Source organism: Dendrobates tinctorius, unplaced genomic scaffold, assembly GCF_039654945.1.
Source record: "Dendrobates tinctorius isolate UK_male_01 unplaced genomic scaffold, ASM3965494v1 ptg000120l, whole genome shotgun sequence".
NCBI classification, from domain to species: Eukaryota; Metazoa; Chordata; class Amphibia; order Anura; family Dendrobatidae; genus Dendrobates; species Dendrobates tinctorius.
In genome coordinates, this window is record NW_027361788.1 from 9,631,844 (window position 1) to 9,649,312 (window position 17,469).

Here is a 17,469-nt window from a genome sequence, read left to right on the forward strand (position 1 = left end):
GTCTTTTGAGAGTCTTTTTAAGATCTTCCTTTTGTTTAAAGGTACTGTCACACTTAGCGATGTACCAGCGATCCCGACCACCAATATGACGCGGTCAGGATCGCTGGTACATCGCTAAGTGGTCGCTAGTGAGCTGCCACACAGGCAGATCTCACCAGCGACATCGCTGGGGACGGGGGTCGCTACTTACCTGTCAGACGGGGCGATCCTGCGTCCTCCCGCCTGGCTCCACGCTCGTCGTCACAGCAGGAAGCTGACGACGAGAAGCGGTCCTGAACGTTCTCGCGCGATCAGCGATAACCAGAGGGGGAGCGGGTTGTAGGTAAGTATCAGACACAGCGATGTCGCTAGCCGGACGGGCTGCCTGTTGTGAACCGGCAATTAGGCTTCTGCAGTAAGGGAATTATCAATGCTGTGGCCGCAGCCCCTCATTCAGCAATATAAGACCCTTCTGTACTGCCAGCAAGCCGCAATAGCCGTACACAATGCGCTGCCACCAGTCACGGTTACTTAATTCACAGTGTTAAATTAAGAGGGTCCGTGGCAAACCCCTTGAATTAGTAGCGATTATCTATCAAAGGCGTATAGTTCGATTCTTAGAGCATGGAGGCAGACTAAATATCAAATCATTTATTTTCCGAAAGAGGACAGTGATTACAGATAAAAGTTGCTATAAAGTTGAGACATAAAATATGTACAGTACAAATATAAAATAAAGGGATTAAAAACAGAGGTACACTCACGGTTGATCATGACTCTTTAGGCAAACCCCTTGCGGCGGAGAAAGAAGGCGGAGCCACACATCTCCACTCATCTGGAGTTCTTGTCAGCACGAGGATTGGAGCTCTTCAACGTCAATGCCGGCAAACGGCTAACGTCACAAGTTATAGCGATATTGCTAGCGATATCGCTTAGTGTGACAGTACCTTAAGGGCTTCTTCAATCACTAATTTTCTAATACTTTCTCTTTCCAGAGAATCACCAAGTTTGGGGGCCATTTCTCCATTAAGAGCTGTAAAAGCTGGTCGTGCAAATAATGTTAATGGTACACCGTCCTTCACAACAAGCTGTATGAGCTGTCTTTTAGACATATCTGCTGTCATTGTTACAGTAACTTTGTCACTTACAAAATATCTTGTTAATGATGTTAGAGATGCTCTTTCCTCCTCCTTTGCCTGGCAGGAAGTGTTAGTCTGTGTGCTACCCGGCTTTCATTCTTTTTGGTACAGATAAGATATGGAGACAGATATGGATAAATGGATATATAGAGCAGATTTCTAATCTGCTTTTGATATTGAAAATATTATCTATGAGCTCAAAAACCTTTCAGGTGATGCCGTTTTTTTTAAATCTGATCGGCTTTTGCAGCTGAAAAACGTATCCACAAAAAACGCAGCAAAAACGCTGTGTGAATGTAGCCTTAGATCAGGAATAGAACAGCCATTTATATATTTTCATAACTTTCCCAAATTCCTATGAAAAAATATTCAGCATATTCTGCATTGAATTACTGTACCCAATTTATTATATATTTTAGGAGTCGGTCCATTTTATTCCGACTCCACCAAAATGAATCCGACTCCACAGCCCTGGTGTTATCAGTCATTATACAGGAGGAGGAGGTGAGCTGTAACATCGCCTATTGTGAATGATGGATCCTGTATTTACTGTATATAGAGGTGTTTTCGGTCATTATACAGGAGGAGGAGGTGCGCTGTGACATCGCCTATTGTTATTGGATACTGTATTATCTACTGTATATAGGTGTTATCAGTCATTGCACAGGAGGAGGAGGAGGTGAGCTGTGACCTCTATTGTGAATGGTGGATACTGTGTTATCTACTGTATAGAGGTGTTATCAGTCATTGCAGAGGAGGCGAGATGTGGCATCACCTATTGTGAATGGTGGATACTGTGTTATCTACTGTATATAGAGGTGTTATCAGTCATTGCACAGGAGGAGGAGGTGAGCTGTGACATCACCTATTGTGAATGGTGGATCCTGTGTTATCTACTCTATTTAGGTGTCATCAGTCATTGTGCAGGAGGAGGTGAGCTGTGACATCACCTATTGTGAATGGTGGATACTGTGTTATCTACTGTATATAGAGGTGTCATCAGTCATGGTGCAGGAGATGGTGAGCTGTGACATCACCTATTGTGAATGGTGGATCATGGGTTATGTATACCTGATATTTGTTTTGAATATTTGTACGAACATAGAAATACATTTAGCATTAATTACTGTAGGTAATTTTCCCTTTATTCTCTGATCCTTGTACATTTCTGTTGTAACACAGGTTATAGTATCTTCCCATTGCTTGTTCTCCACCAGCGTGGCGTAATGATGGTTAATGACTGACACATTTCCGGCATTGTTTATCCTGTGAACAGGTTTGTCCTGTTTTATAAGATCTTTCAAAATGATTGTCAGTTTTCCAGCACACCAGTGTAAGTAGAACACGTGTACTTCAGTAATGTGGGCTTTTCCCATACAATGTGTTATTTGGGAGTATTGAGAACGTCAGTAAATTGTGCCGTTCCTGCCTATATTACACTCCCAGGCTGCATTTACAATTAAACTGGCTTCAGAGCTAGAAACACAGTACTTCTACAAAGCATACCCTGATAAATCATGTATTTGGAAGTGTACTTTTAACTTTAGGCACTATTGTAGCATTATTAGATGGACAGTTTTCAAGGACTAGGAGCAGAATTGTGAGTGCAGCTCTGTATTGCATTGCAGGCTGTACAGGATCTGTACAATACAAGAACTTTACAGATATGTTGGTGGTCCGGTGGCCTTCGTTAATGGATTTTTTTGGGGGGTATGATCTTTATTAAGTCTACTATGGGATTGACAGCCGTTGGCAATATTGTGCACCTCTGTCTGATGCAAACGTGGGACACAGGACCCCGTTCCTGCGATCAGCTTGAGTACAAGTGGTTACACTTCCCACTTACTCTGTGGAATACCCCTATAAAAAGCTCTCCCAACTGGTCCCCAAAGAGCAGCAGTCATGTAAAATCACAAAATGATATAACATTCACCCTCTTTGGGTCCAGCACTGGCTCTCCGCCGCTGCTCTCGAATGTGTATTTTGGCACCACAGCTACAGCTTGCATCACCGCTGCAGCCAATCACTGATCTTGGCTGCGCATGTTGTCTACATCAGCAGAGATGCTGAAGTTTGTGATTAACTGCAGCGCTGATGTACGCAGTCTATGTTAGAGAGTCGGCGCTGGACCTGTCAAGGGGTGAGTGTTTGATTTTGTTTTATGTGACTGCTGTTTTCTGGGGACCACTTTTTTTTAAAGTGGAAAATCCCTTTTATTTTAGATAAATTGTACTTTGAAACCTAAACATGGAGGTATAAATATGAATCATTATCAACTAGATAGACTATAAATCTATGATCGCTGGGGGTCTCGTTTCTGTCCTCTGAGAATGGAGTGGTAGTGAGCATGTGCGACCACCACTACTGGAACAGTGGCCGCACATGCTCATTACCTTTTTTTCTTCCACTCCTAATGGTCAGCTCCGCAGCACTCATGCCTGCCGCCCTGCGAATAGGTGATATGTTTATGGGACAAGCTTTTTAGTTCTTTCATAGATAATTTCAATGACGCTGGTTAACCCTTTAATATTCAGAAAGACAAAAGATTGATTTCCTCCACGATAAATCATTTAGAGGGAAACATGCCTGATCATAAGAAACGCGTTGGATGATAGATACGTAGGACCTGGACTCCAGACATGGCACATGGACAGCCCAAAATATAGTAAATGGCTCGCACAGTAATGGAAACAACGCTATTCTTGTCTAGAGATCCATCGGTGTTTTCCGGCACCGGCGGGAGAACAGGTGAAGAGACAGTCATTTGTGATCATATGATTAATAGACTATTAGATCTGTTTGTAGCATTGTCCTCAAAAATTGAGAATTTACCTGAGTATTGGTCATGTTACCTGCCGGGGTCGGTTGGTGGAGAATGGGACCGTACTGCTGACCTTTGTGTAACTGATAAGGGAGGAATGTCCCCTATGGTGGTGCCCTTGGATCATGTACTGTCTTACAATATGAGACGTCACGAGGGAATAGTAAGAAGCCAGGTATTCCCATATGTGTGTATCTACAAGGTGACTCGCCCAGATAACCTGGCATTTTTTCATTGCCCCTGATATGCAGTACTTGACCCAGCTCTTCCCCGTACTCATTAGGCAATGTTCACATGTTGCGTTTTTTTGCATCATTTTTTTTTCTTTTTCTAATGCAAATTAAAAGCTGCTTTTTAAAGTACCAACAAAAGCTGAGATTTCACAAATCTCATGCACACGCTTGGTTTTTTGTTTTTTTTTCCGACAAAATTTAAATACTACAGCGTCAAGTCCTTCAGTGTTTTTGCAGCAGTTTTTTTTCCACCATAGAAAGTAATGAGTGCAAAGAACGCAGTAATGCATTTTTGCTGCTTTTTTGGTGATTTAAAGGGGGTTTCCACTATTAGGATGAATGTTTGCCCCTGTTAAAATAAAAGCACTTATACTTGCCTTCCGCTATGGCGTAGTTCTAGCCGTGTCGGCACTTGCGTTCCCGGGGGTCTTGTGGGTAGTTGGATCACGTGAGCCCTGTGCCCAATCAGTGGTGGCGTCACTGTCCCCGCCTTCGGACGCATAGGTAATCAAGAAGCTGTGACAGCTGCAGATGCTGTCTCTCAATTTGTCATAACGAGGGGAGAGTGGAGCCAGCGCTGACTGGCTGCAATGATTGCATGACATAATGTCACGCGATCCCCGGGATAGGCAGTGGCAGGCGAGTATTGGGGATGGGGCACTATGTATGCCATCACTGTGTAGTTGGATAGCCGTGTACATGGCACATAGGGTCTGATAGTAAAGAAAAAAAAAGTTATGCTTTATTATACAGTTAAAGTTTGTGAGCACATAGCAGCTTATATGAGGCTGAATAATCCGTTTTTTTGCTTTGTGTGAATGGATCCATATACCTTATGCACCAATCCTGAGTGAATATTTCTCCATGTCTTCCCTGCCCTGGTCATTTGTGGCTTCCATTTCTTTACGGTATCCTCCTTAACAGCGCTCCTTACAGGGGACCTGCTCCGCGCCTTCCACGCTGCCTTCCGGAACTCTCCAGTCAACTCCAAAAACCAAATAGTAAAGGTGAGTCCGCCACTCCAACCTGGAGCCATCAATCATTTTCCGGGAAACAGCGGGATTGAACATTGATGGTGCTGGCCGTATTGTTGGATGCAGGCAATGGGATTCTGCTAAATTTTCTTATATATGATAAATGCTGTGTTTTAAGACAATGAAGGTCCTACACATACACTGCATTGCCATTCACACAGGGGCCATAGGAATCCACTTCTTGGATTCAGTGGGGGTCCCAGCGTTTGAACCCCCACCAATCGTAAGTTTGTCACCGATCCTGTGACTAGGGAATGATTGCTGTTCATGAGGAAGGTCCAGATGGGTTCTAACTGTGTGTAAGATTGTATCCGAAATTAAAGGGATTGTCTTTTTTTAAGGTTATGCTGTGTTGTTCTAATATTTTCTGTGTTAAAGGGACTCTGCAAACAGGATTAGGACCCCCAAACCGTAACACTTGTAGTAACTGTAACTGGCTCACAATGCTGATGGTCTGTATTGTGGTATAGTTACATGGCTGTAATGAGTCAAGGGGGCGGAGCCGCTCATGAATAGTCACACTGTACCATCCTCTTCCTGGCTTGATTTTATTTGTTATATTATGCCATTAATTCCTCAACACTTTAGACGTTATCATCACTGTCCCCTTTGGGGCTCACAATCTACATTCCTTATCAGTATGTGAAGGAGGAAACACACGCAAGCATGGGGAGAACATACAAACTCCTTGCCAATGTTATATTTGGTGGAAGATGAACCCTGTACCCCAGTGCTGCGGAGCGACAGTGCTAACCACTAAGCCCCACCGTGCTTGATTGACACCCCACTCTGATGTCTGAGTTGGTAAACCTTTATTAGCACGTTTTCTAAGTCTGGGTTCACACTTGCATTTAGCAATTTTTGTTTTAGGAGCAAACAAAACCTTCATCCAAAAATGTCTTCACTGCATAACCAATGCAAACAAGCAGAAGGACCCCACTGATCACTAAGGGATCCCTCTGTATTCCAATATAAAGCTCTGGCAAAAATTGAGACGACTGCAAAATGTTCAGTTTGCCTGATTTTTCTCTTTATAGGTATATTTTTGAGTAAAAATGTAAATTGCTCTTTTATTCTACAAACTACTGACATGTCTCTGAATCTCCAAGCACTAAATTTTGTGACATGGTCAAAATAACACACAAAAAAAAGTGTTTGCATACCTCAAATAATGCTAAGAAAACAAGTTTATAATCATTTAGAAACAACAATTCTAATGTTTTAACTCAGGAAGAGTTCAGAAATCAATATTTTGTGGAATAACCATGATTTTTAATCACAGCTTTCATGAGTCTTGGCATGCTTTCCACCAGTCTTTCACACTGCATCTGGGTGACCTTATGCCACTCATGGTACAAAAATGTAAGCAGTTCTTTGCTTGATAGCTTGTGACTATCCATCTCCCTCTTGATTTCATTCCAGAGGTTTTCAATGGGGTTCCGGTCTGGAGATTGGGCTCGCCATGACAGGGATTTGATGTGGTGGTCCTTCATCCACACATTGATTGACCTAGCTGTGTGGCATGGCGCACTGTCCTGCTGGAAAAACCAGTCCTCAGAGTTGGGGAACATGGCCTGAGCAGAACGAATCAACTGTTTTTCCAGGATAACCTTGTATGCGGGTTGATTCATACGTCCTTCGCTAAGATTAGCCTGCCCAATTCCTGCCTTGCTGAAGCATCCCCAGATCATCACTGATCCTCCACCAAATTTCATAGTGGGTGCAAGACACTGTGGATTGTATGCCTCTCCAGGTCTCCGTCTAACCATTAGACAACCAGGTGTTGGGCAAAGCTGAAAATTAGACTCATCAGAGAAGATTACCTTACTCCAGTCCTCTATGGTCCAATCCTTATGGTCTTTGGCAAACTTCAGCCTGGCTCTCCTTTAATTCTCATTGATGAAAGGACGAAAGGCTTTTTTCTAGCTTTACCTGACTTGAGCCCTGCCTCTAGGAGCCTGTTACGAACTGTTCTTGCCGTGCACTTCACCCCAGCTGCTATTTGCCATTCCTTTTGTAGGTCACTTGATGTCATCCTGCGGTTGCTGAATGACATTCAAATAAGATGACGGTCATCCCGGTCAGTGGAGAGTCATTTTCGCCCTCTGCCGGTCTGTAGCTTTGTTGACCCCAATATCTCCTGCTTGACCTTGTTGTAATGGATTGCTGTCTTAGAAATTTTAAGGATGGAGACAACATGACGCTCACTGTATCCATCTGCTAATAAAGCCAGAATGGAGCCCTTCTTTTCCTCACTCAACTTTTCTTTTCAACTCCTTTGACATGGTTATTTTTTTCATTCCTATTACTTTTGGGATATTACTAGCACTTGTTTTGCCATCCAGCTTGTCCTATTGCAAGAGGATTGTGAACACCACAGCAGGGTTTTTATACTTTCCTTTGTTAAATAAGATTTGGTTCAGGTGATCACCTAATCAGAAGCACAATAAGTGGAATGAGGTGTTCTCTGGTTGGAATTCAACTGGAATGGAATGGCTGTCAGACATGTAGAGAAGCTGATTTTTATAAAACTGTGCAGTGGGCTCTTAATTTTTGCCAGAGCTGTGTGTAGGGAATGGTGAAAAAATTCAAGCATGGCGAACGCTTCCTCCCAAACCACCTCCATTCTAAAAACAGGTACATAATGTAACCCAGAAGGACCCCATAATAATCAGTGGGGGTTTTGGACATGAATTCTGTATCTGTTCCTTAAACGGAACAGATGAACGGAATCTCTAAACACGTGTGGGCCCGTCCAATGTAATTCCCGTGGGGAAGGTCAGCCAGTACTGACAGCTAGATTTGACAGGGTGACTTTCTCAATTTTATTTCTTGTTCTCAAATTTTAAAGGGGTTGTCCAGTGAAAAGTTATCGCATATCTACAGGACTCCGCTAGGAACTGCTCTGATCGATAGACTATCCCCGTCAGAGTGTAGTGGCAGCGTGCGTGCCTAATCTGGGCTCCACATGTTCCCTATATTGCTGGCGAGCTCTGGGCTCGGCTTTTTCTGGCAGTCCCATAGGGAAAGAATGGAGCAGCAGTTGGGCGTCTGACCTATTCCAATAGGCATAAAAGTGCCGCTTTCCCAGCGGTCGGACCTCCACCCATCAATAAGGTATGGACCATCTTGTAGATGGATGATCTGTTTTCACGGATGGCCTCTTCTAGGACATTGCCCGTTCTTGTGCCAATCTAACAAGATGGACCGTGCCGTAAATAAGCACAAACTGAGTCCATTTAAACTTTTTTTTTTTTAAATTCAGGCAGAACATCCAACACAAGGGGCCTAAACACAGTGTGAATGGCCTCTTATAAGAATCCATGCAGGTTGGAAGAATCTATCCTCTATGTGAAGGGTCACTTCTAATCTTTATTGCCAGATTTTACATTAGATAGTAAAGATTAGAAGAGAAGGGACACAGATTCTTTCACCCTGTTGTAACCACACTGGGCATCTGGGCATACCACCGAGCCAGAGGTCAGTGCAGCATGACCCGTAGACTGTTCACAAGCCTCTCCCGGGCGTTTTCCTGCCCGTTCTGAGATTCGAACATCGTTCTCATAAGGGGCTGGATAATACCCAGTTGTCAAATGTATTCACTCATTTCCAGGAGGAACATTAGAGGAACGGTACAATTCAAGAGTACAGAGGACCTTGCAGGTTTTCCAGGCAGGCAATGTTGGAAGATGGTCAATGCTGTTTCTTCTTGTTCCTGCCTCTGTACTGACACTCTCACCACTTTCTGACCGTAGGAACGTACCCAGGCAATAGTACTGAAGGTCCTGACATCTTTTAAAAGTAACGAGATTGAGCAAGCGGTAAAAACACTGGATCGGAACGGGATTGACCTGCTAATGAAATATATCTACAAGGGGTTTGAAAAGCCCACAGAGAACAGCAGTGCTATATTGCTACAGTGGCACGAAAAGGTAGGAGTGAAAAAAGTGCATGACGAACGAGCGACTGTCCGTCCCCATTCATCACCGGCGCAGACCATGCGGTGACCATAACTGGGAAGAACAGTGAAGACCAACGGTGTTTCTACATGGTCCTGCAATGTGGTTTTCCATTGAGACTCCAACATGGAGCTCAGGGGGCAAATCCTCTGCGGTAATATTCGCTCCTACGATATAGACCTAGTCAAGTAGTGGAAGACGTCAGGGGTTCATACATCACATATATGTGGAAGAAACGGGACAATGAAATGCAAAAGCACTATGCAAACCTCGAGGTTCCTAGCACACGTTTTGATCAAAGTGTATAGCCCACCTGCTTGTGGCGAGAACACGATGTACTTGCACCTGTGTATTCTACTACTACTACTATAGGTAGTGCTGCCCAGTCTGGATTTTCTGCATTATGCATCTCAGGTCCATTTGTGCCATGTTTCCAAGATGGCTGTACGTTATTCTTCCCCACTTCACTTGAGGTGCACAGAGTGTAGTCTCTATAGGACAAAACCCGAAAAGATGCAGATGGTCTCACACATTTCCATCAGTTTGTGCGCTAAGAACCCCATGGTTTCACTGGTAGGAATATTGGATTTCATGCGTACAATGTTTGCAGAGCGCTGTCACGTAGTGTTTGTATTAGAGATGAGCGGATCGATTTGTGGGACTCTTGTCCAGGTCAGTGTTATCTGGTGGATAGAGCTTCCAGCGTCCCCAACGTGGTTCTCATTTGTCAAGGTTGGCACATCTTCATCCAAGCAACATGGCACACAATTGGTGCAAATTGGCACGATCCGGTCCATCTGCCCCATCAGTAATCTGTGGCTGCTGGACAGGACCCCCGTGAACCTCATCAGCGGCTCCTCTTATTAGCCAGCCGGTGATGTTACACCAGGCCGGCTAATCAAAAGAGCAGCCACCGTCCGGTACGAAGTGGCTCTATGCTCCTGTCCTATGGGCACAGATTGATGTGGCTGATGGACTGAGTCTTGCAAATTGTTTCGAACCACATGTAATCAGTAGGTGTTCATAGATGAGCTGCTGATTATTAGCGATTTATTTTTACTTTTACGTATCATTTTATTAACATTACAAAAAACACTCAAGGGTTAAAAACAATTAAAACCAACAATCCGTGCCCATGTCCACTAGGGGACAGCTGTGAACTGCACTCTATGTGCAAACTATACATGTATACACATACACAATCTGATGAACACTTCTCAATTGAAGAACACCGTAAACTTGACTTCTATGTGCAAACTATACATGTGTACACATCCATAATCTAATGAACACCTCTCCATTGCAAAAATACCCTGTTGCTATACATGAATACAGACAGATGGCTGTGGAGGGCGTCCCCAGAGACAGCAGCACATCAATTACAGAGGGAGTAATGTCTATAAGACACAAGTTTACGGTATTCTTCAATTGAGAAGTGTTCATCAGATTGTGTATGTGAATACACGTGATGTTTGTGATATTAATAAAATTATACGTTTATGGATATTCAAGTGTGCACTGATTATATGTCATGGTCTTTTTTTGCATATGTTCCCCAGGTTTGTTTCCATGCATTTGGTGGCACCTTGTAAATTTTAGTGATCATATTGTAGTGCATCCAGCATCCTTGTTGGTTCTTATTTTTACTTTTGGCAACTTTATGCATAGATTGCACACTATATATTGTGCAGCACGTGTAATCACTGTCTGCAGGCGGTCAGGCAGCTCACGGCTCGGAGGCTCGCTTACCATTAGTCAAAGCTCCCTGTGTAATCGGCTTATTCCTGTTTTACATCCCTCACCTGTAATCATTTTTCGGTAGGTAGTAAAATGCAATAGTGACAGTACCTAGAAATACGGTAAATTTCTTGTTACTCTACTGCCATCATATGTGATTGTCATAATGCTGCTTAAATGAAGTTGGCATCTCAAAGGCGTCCTTCTCTCCTGCTTTCTCCAATTATAGCGGCATTGATATGATCCAGTGAGATCTTTAAGATCCTGTCATTGTCAGCTTGTGTATAGTTTCTGGGTACACACACAGCCCCGCTGCGACAACAGTACACACACACAGCCCCGCTGCGACAACAGTACACACACACAGCCCCGCTGCGACAACAGTACACACACACAGCCCCGCTGCGACAACAGTACACACACACAGCCCCGCTGCGACAACAGTACACACACACAGCCCCGCTGCGACAACAGTACACACACACAGCCCCGCTGCGACAACAGTACACACACACAGCCCCGCTGCGACAACAGTACACACACACAGCCCCGCTGCGACAACAGTACACACACACAGCCCCGCTGCGACAACAGTACACACACACAGCCCCGCTGCGACAACAGTACACACACACAGCCCCGCTGCGACAACAGTACACACACACAGCCCCGCTGCGACAACAGTACACACACACAGCCCCGCTGCGACAACAGTACACACACACAGCCCCGCTGCGACAACAGTACACACACACAGCCCCGCTGCGACAACAGTACACCCACACAGCCCCGCTGCGACAACAGTACACCCACACAGCCCCGCTGCGACAACAGTACACCCACACAGCCCCGCTGCGACAACAGTACACCCACACAGCCCCGCTGCGACAACAGTACACCCACACAGCCCCGCTGCGACAACAGTACACACACAGCCCCGCTGCGACAACAGTACACACACACAGCCCCGCTGCGACAACAGTACACACACACAGCCCCGCTGCGACAACAGTACACACACACAGCCCCGCTGCGACAACAGTACACACACACAGCCCCGCTGCGACAACAGTACACACACACAGCCCCGCTGCGACAACAGTACACACACACAGCCCCGCTGCGACAACAGTACACACACACAGCCCCGCTGCGACAACAGTACACACACACAGCCCCGCTGCGACAACAGTACACACACACAGCCCCGCTGCGACAACAGTACACCCACACAGCCCCGCTGCGACAACAGTACACCCACACAGCCCCGCTGCGACAACAGTACACCCACACAGCCCCGCTGCGACAACAGTACACCCACACAGCCCCGCTGCGACAGCAGTACACACACACAGCCCCGCTGCGACAGCAGTACACACACACAGCCCCGCTGCGACAGCAGTACACACACACAGCCCCGCTGCGACAGCAATACACACATAGCCCCGCTGCGACAGCAATACACACAGCCCCGCTGCGACAGCAGTACACACACACAGCCCCGCTGCGACAGCAATACACACACAGCCCCGCTGCGACAGCAATACACACATAGCCCCGCTGCGACAGCAATACACACAGCCCCGCTGCGACAACAGTGTACACACACAGCCCCGCTGCGACAACAGTGTACACACACAGCCCCGCTGTGACAGCAATACACACAGCCCCGCTGCGACAACAGTACACACCCACACAGCCCCGCTGCGACAGCAATACACCCACACAGCCCTGCTGCGACAGCAATACATCCACACAGCCCCGCTGCGACAACAGTACACACACACAGCCCCGCTGCGACAGCGTACACACACAGCCCCGCTGCGACAGTGTACACACACAGCCCCGCTGCGACAGTGTACACACACAGCCCCGCTGCGACAACAGTGTACACACACAGCCCCGCTGTGACAGCAATACACACAGCCCCGCTGCGACAACAGTACACACCCACACAGCCCCGCTGCGACAGCAATACACCCACACAGCCCCGCTGCGACAGCAATACATCCACACAGCCCCGCTGCGACAACAGTACACACACACAGCCCCGCTGCGACAACAGTACACAAACACAGCCCCGCTGCGACAACAGTACACACACACAGCCCCGCTGCGACAACAGTACACACACACAGCCCCGCTGCGACAACAGTACACACACACAGCCCCGCTGCGACAACAGTACACACACACAGCCCCGCTGCGACAACAGTACACACACACAGCCCCGCTGCGACAACAGTACACACACACAGCCCCGCTGCGACAACAGTACACACACACAGCCCCGCTGCGACAACAGTACACACACACAGCCCCGCTGCGACAACAGTACACACACACAGCCCCGCTGCGACAACAGTACACACACACAGCCCCGCTGCGACAACAGTACACACACACAGCCCCGCTGCGACAACAGTACACACACACAGCCCCGCTGCGACAACAGTACACCCACACAGCCCCGCTGCGACAACAGTACACCCACACAGCCCCGCTGCGACAACAGTACACCCACACAGCCCCGCTGCGACAACAGTACACCCACACAGCCCCGCTGCGACAACAGTACACCCACACAGCCCCGCTGCGACAACAGTACACCCACACAGCCCCGCTGCGACAACAGTACACCCACACAGCCCCGCTGCGACAACAGTACACACACACAGCCCCGCTGCGACAACAGTACACACACACAGCCCCGCTGCGACAACAGTACACACACACAGCCCCGCTGCGACAACAGTACACACACACAGCCCCGCTGCGACAACAGTACACACACACAGCCCCGCTGCGACAACAGTACACACACACAGCCCCGCTGCGACAACAGTACACACACACAGCCCCGCTGCGACAACAGTACACACACACAGCCCCGCTGCGACAACAGTACACACACACAGCCCCGCTGCGACAACAGTACACACACACAGCCCCGCTGCGACAACAGTACACACACAGCCCCGCTGCGACAACAGTACACACACACAGCCCCGCTGCGACAGCAGTACACACACACAGCCCCGCTGCGACAGCAGTACACACACAGCCCCGCTGCGACAGCAGTACACACACACAGCCCCGCTGCGACAGCAATACACACATAGCCCCGCTGCGACAGCAATACACACAGCCCCGCTGCGACAGCAGTACACACACACAGCCCCGCTGCGACAGCAATACACACACAGCCCCGCTGCGACAGCAATACACACATAGCCCCGCTGCGACAGCAATACACACAGCCCCGCTGCGACAACAGTGTACACACACAGCCCCGCTGCGACAACAGTGTACACACACAGCCCCGCTGTGACAGCAATACACACAGCCCCGCTGCGACAACAGTACACACCCACACAGCCCCGCTGCGACAGCAATACACCCACACAGCCCTGCTGCGACAGCAATACATCCACACAGCCCCGCTGCGACAACAGTACACACACACAGCCCCGCTGCGACAACAGTACACACACACAGCCCCGCTGCGACAGCAGTACACACACACAGCCCCGCTGCGACAGCAGTACACACACACAGCCCCGCTGCGACAGCAGTACACACACACAGCCCCGCTGCGACAGCAATACACACATAGCCCCGCTGCGACAGCAATACACACACACAGCCCCGCTGCGACAGCAATACACACACAGCCCCGCTGCGACAGCAATACACACATAGCCCCGCTGCGACAGCAATACACACAGCCCCGCTGCGACAACAGTGTACACACACAGCCCCGCTGCGACAACAGTGTACACACACAGCCCCGCTGTGACAGCAATACACACAGCCCCGCTGCGACAACAGTACACACCCACACAGCCCCGCTGCGACAGCAATACACCCACACAGCCCTGCTGCGACAGCAATACATCCACACAGCCCCGCTGCGACAACAGTACACACACACAGCCCCGCTGCGACAGCGTACACACACAGCCCCGCTGCGACAGTGTACACACACAGCCCCGCTGCGACAACAGTGTACACACACAGCCCCGCTGTGACAGCAATACACACAGCCCCGCTGCGACAACAGTACACACCCACACAGCCCCGCTGCGACAGCAATACACCCACACAGCCCCGCTGCGACAGCAATACATCCACACAGCCCCGCTGCGACAACAGTACACACACACAGCCCCGCTGCGACAACAGTACACACACACAGCCCCGCTGCGACAACAGTACACACACACAGCCCCGCTGCGACAACAGTACACACACATACGGCTCCACTATGACAACACTTACCGCCTTCTCTGCTGCCTAACTGCTGGCTCCCTGCTCCACTCTATATAGAGATTGAAGTGGTGTTCCTGCCAGGAAGTTAAGGTCACATGAGAATGTCAGGAGAACAAAAGGTTCTGATGGGATTCTCAGTGTCTACATAGAGTGAACAGTGGACTAGGGATCCATGGCTCTCTGCTCCATCATTGTATTTATCAGTAGCTATGTCCTCACTCCTGGGACGGCGCCTTAAAATTGGGACTGTCCTGTGCATCTGGGATGGTTGGGAGGTATGGGTTATGGGTTTATCAACTTGTGTCTAATCCGTCTGCCAGTGATATAACGGTCTTTCTTTCCTTCCCTCACAGGCATTAGTAATAGGAGGCCTTGGCTCCATAGTCCGAGTTCTGACCTCACGGAAAACTGTGTAAAAGACTGTATCAGCTGAATGGAGACGTTTATGTTCCGGGGCTCCAGCGCAGTGAAGGAAGAGTGGATGCAGAGGCCCATCGGTCTGCAGAGTGCTATATATTAAACTGTTTTGGAAAATTCAATTGGGAATGCTTCTTATTACTGACTGTGGACGAGACATGAATGTATGTTTGTTTAATGGGGTATATTTTGTTCCAAGCACCAGTCCTCCTTAGCAAGGCAATGTAAACTGACAAAGATGATGAATTTTCTTAAGATGGGTGAGCAGCGAAATTGACTAAAACAAGCCAAGAGACACCTCCAAATCTGACCAAGCCAAGAGGCACCGCTCACGTAGCGAGGCTGCGCCAAAGTCCCAAATCCTGTGCCCCTCTTACTCGCCAGCTAGAATTCCCACAATAAAAAATGCCATCGAGATTAGCATCAGACCCGATTCTTGGGGGTCCCAGGACTGGTGGCTTTTTATTTGTTAACTTGTACATAAAGGATTTTAGGAGTTCCTTGAGTTCGGTTTTACTTGAAATTACAGCTTTAACCCTTTCCTCTGCCCCAGAGGCTGTGGCAGTGGTGCGTCGTTTCTTCCACGGGAGGAGATGCCAGCTGCTGTGGCACAGAAAGGGTCAAAGCCTCAGTGATTGGGGGAAATACAAAATAAATAAAAAAAAAAAAAAAATGTGTTTTGTGATGTTTCTAAATTAAACCTGCAGTATCGCTGGGGGCGGTCTGGTATTCTTTGTCCCGACGATGGGTGTTTTGGAGAAAGACGGCCACTCTCCTGCAGTGCCCACTGCTCTACTGATACCTGTAAACTATTAAACTTACAGCTTCCATGAGTGAAGTGATGGAAAGACTTTTGTTTTATCTTTGTGTTAATTGGTTGATACTTTGTATTATTATTATTTTTTTGCCTTTAGAAGCAACATTGCATGATTCACCCTTGAATATTTATTTTGTTTTACCCAGTAACTTACATGGACCTGGGCAGGATTGTCCTGCTGCAGGCAATGTGCTGAATTTGGGAGCCGGCGGTGGTGTTGGCGGCTCATCCGGTAGGTTGTTCTGAGCCATTTCACCTACATCTAACGACCCTTCCCGTAGAACATGCAATGTTGCTCTTACTGTAGCAGGGGCTTAGGCTTTGGGATATTCCTGAAGAGCAGTGTTGTCTAGTACATGGTGTGTGCACCAGTGACAACTGGGGGCCATAGGCTGCATTGGGGCCAACACCATCCATTAGACAGACCTGCTTCATACAAAACTGAATGTGGGTATATTGTCCCGAGAAGGATTATCTGTAAAGTGCCTGCTACATCAATAAATCTCTTGGATCACTGATTGCAAATGGCTTTGTTTGTAGACAGATTGATTATTTATTTTTTCCTTTGCCGTCACCTCAACTGGTCACTGTAGGTGTTACTGTTAATAAATCTGTTCATCTCATAACTGAAGAGCTTTAAAAAAAAAAAAAGTGTGTGTATATATTATATAAATATATATAATATAAATATATTATAACTGTAGATCTGAGAGTCTGCAAAGTGTTCTGTATGTTTTAATGCATTGGTATAACTTTCAGAAAATGTATGTTCTAATGGGAAAGTTTAGTTATATGCAGGGTCGGACTGGCCCAACTGAGAACAGGAGAATCCTCCGGTGGGCCGCAATGCAGGAATAGGCTCTCCACTCCATCTATATGAGAAGTAGTGGGCACAATACATGTTTCACTATGTACAGACAAGGGTGTCATCTCAAGTTATTAAATAAACTACCCCATTTATTATATGCCTAAAATTGAGCAATGCTAATTATGCGTGTGTATGGTCATCTATTATGTAACCACATCTACATAGATACTATATACTCAAAAACTTTTCTTTT

The 17,469-nt window shown here is 47.3% G+C and overlaps 1 protein-coding gene across 1 annotated transcript in view; it reads left to right on the top strand.

The window, feature by feature from the left end:
- ARPC5L (actin related protein 2/3 complex subunit 5 like) overlaps positions 1–16,926 on the top strand; it is a 36,841-nt gene extending 19,915 nt beyond the window's left edge. Inside the window, exons 2-4 of the mRNA XM_073590723.1 lie at positions 5,107–5,179; positions 8,962–9,138; positions 15,528–16,926. Of these exons, the coding sequence (XP_073446824.1) occupies positions 5,107–5,179; positions 8,962–9,138; positions 15,528–15,590 (313 nt within the window). The 3' untranslated portion in view covers positions 15,591–16,926. The remainder of the gene's footprint in view (positions 1–5,106; positions 5,180–8,961; positions 9,139–15,527) is intronic.
- Positions 16,927–17,469: the final 543 nt, after the last annotated feature.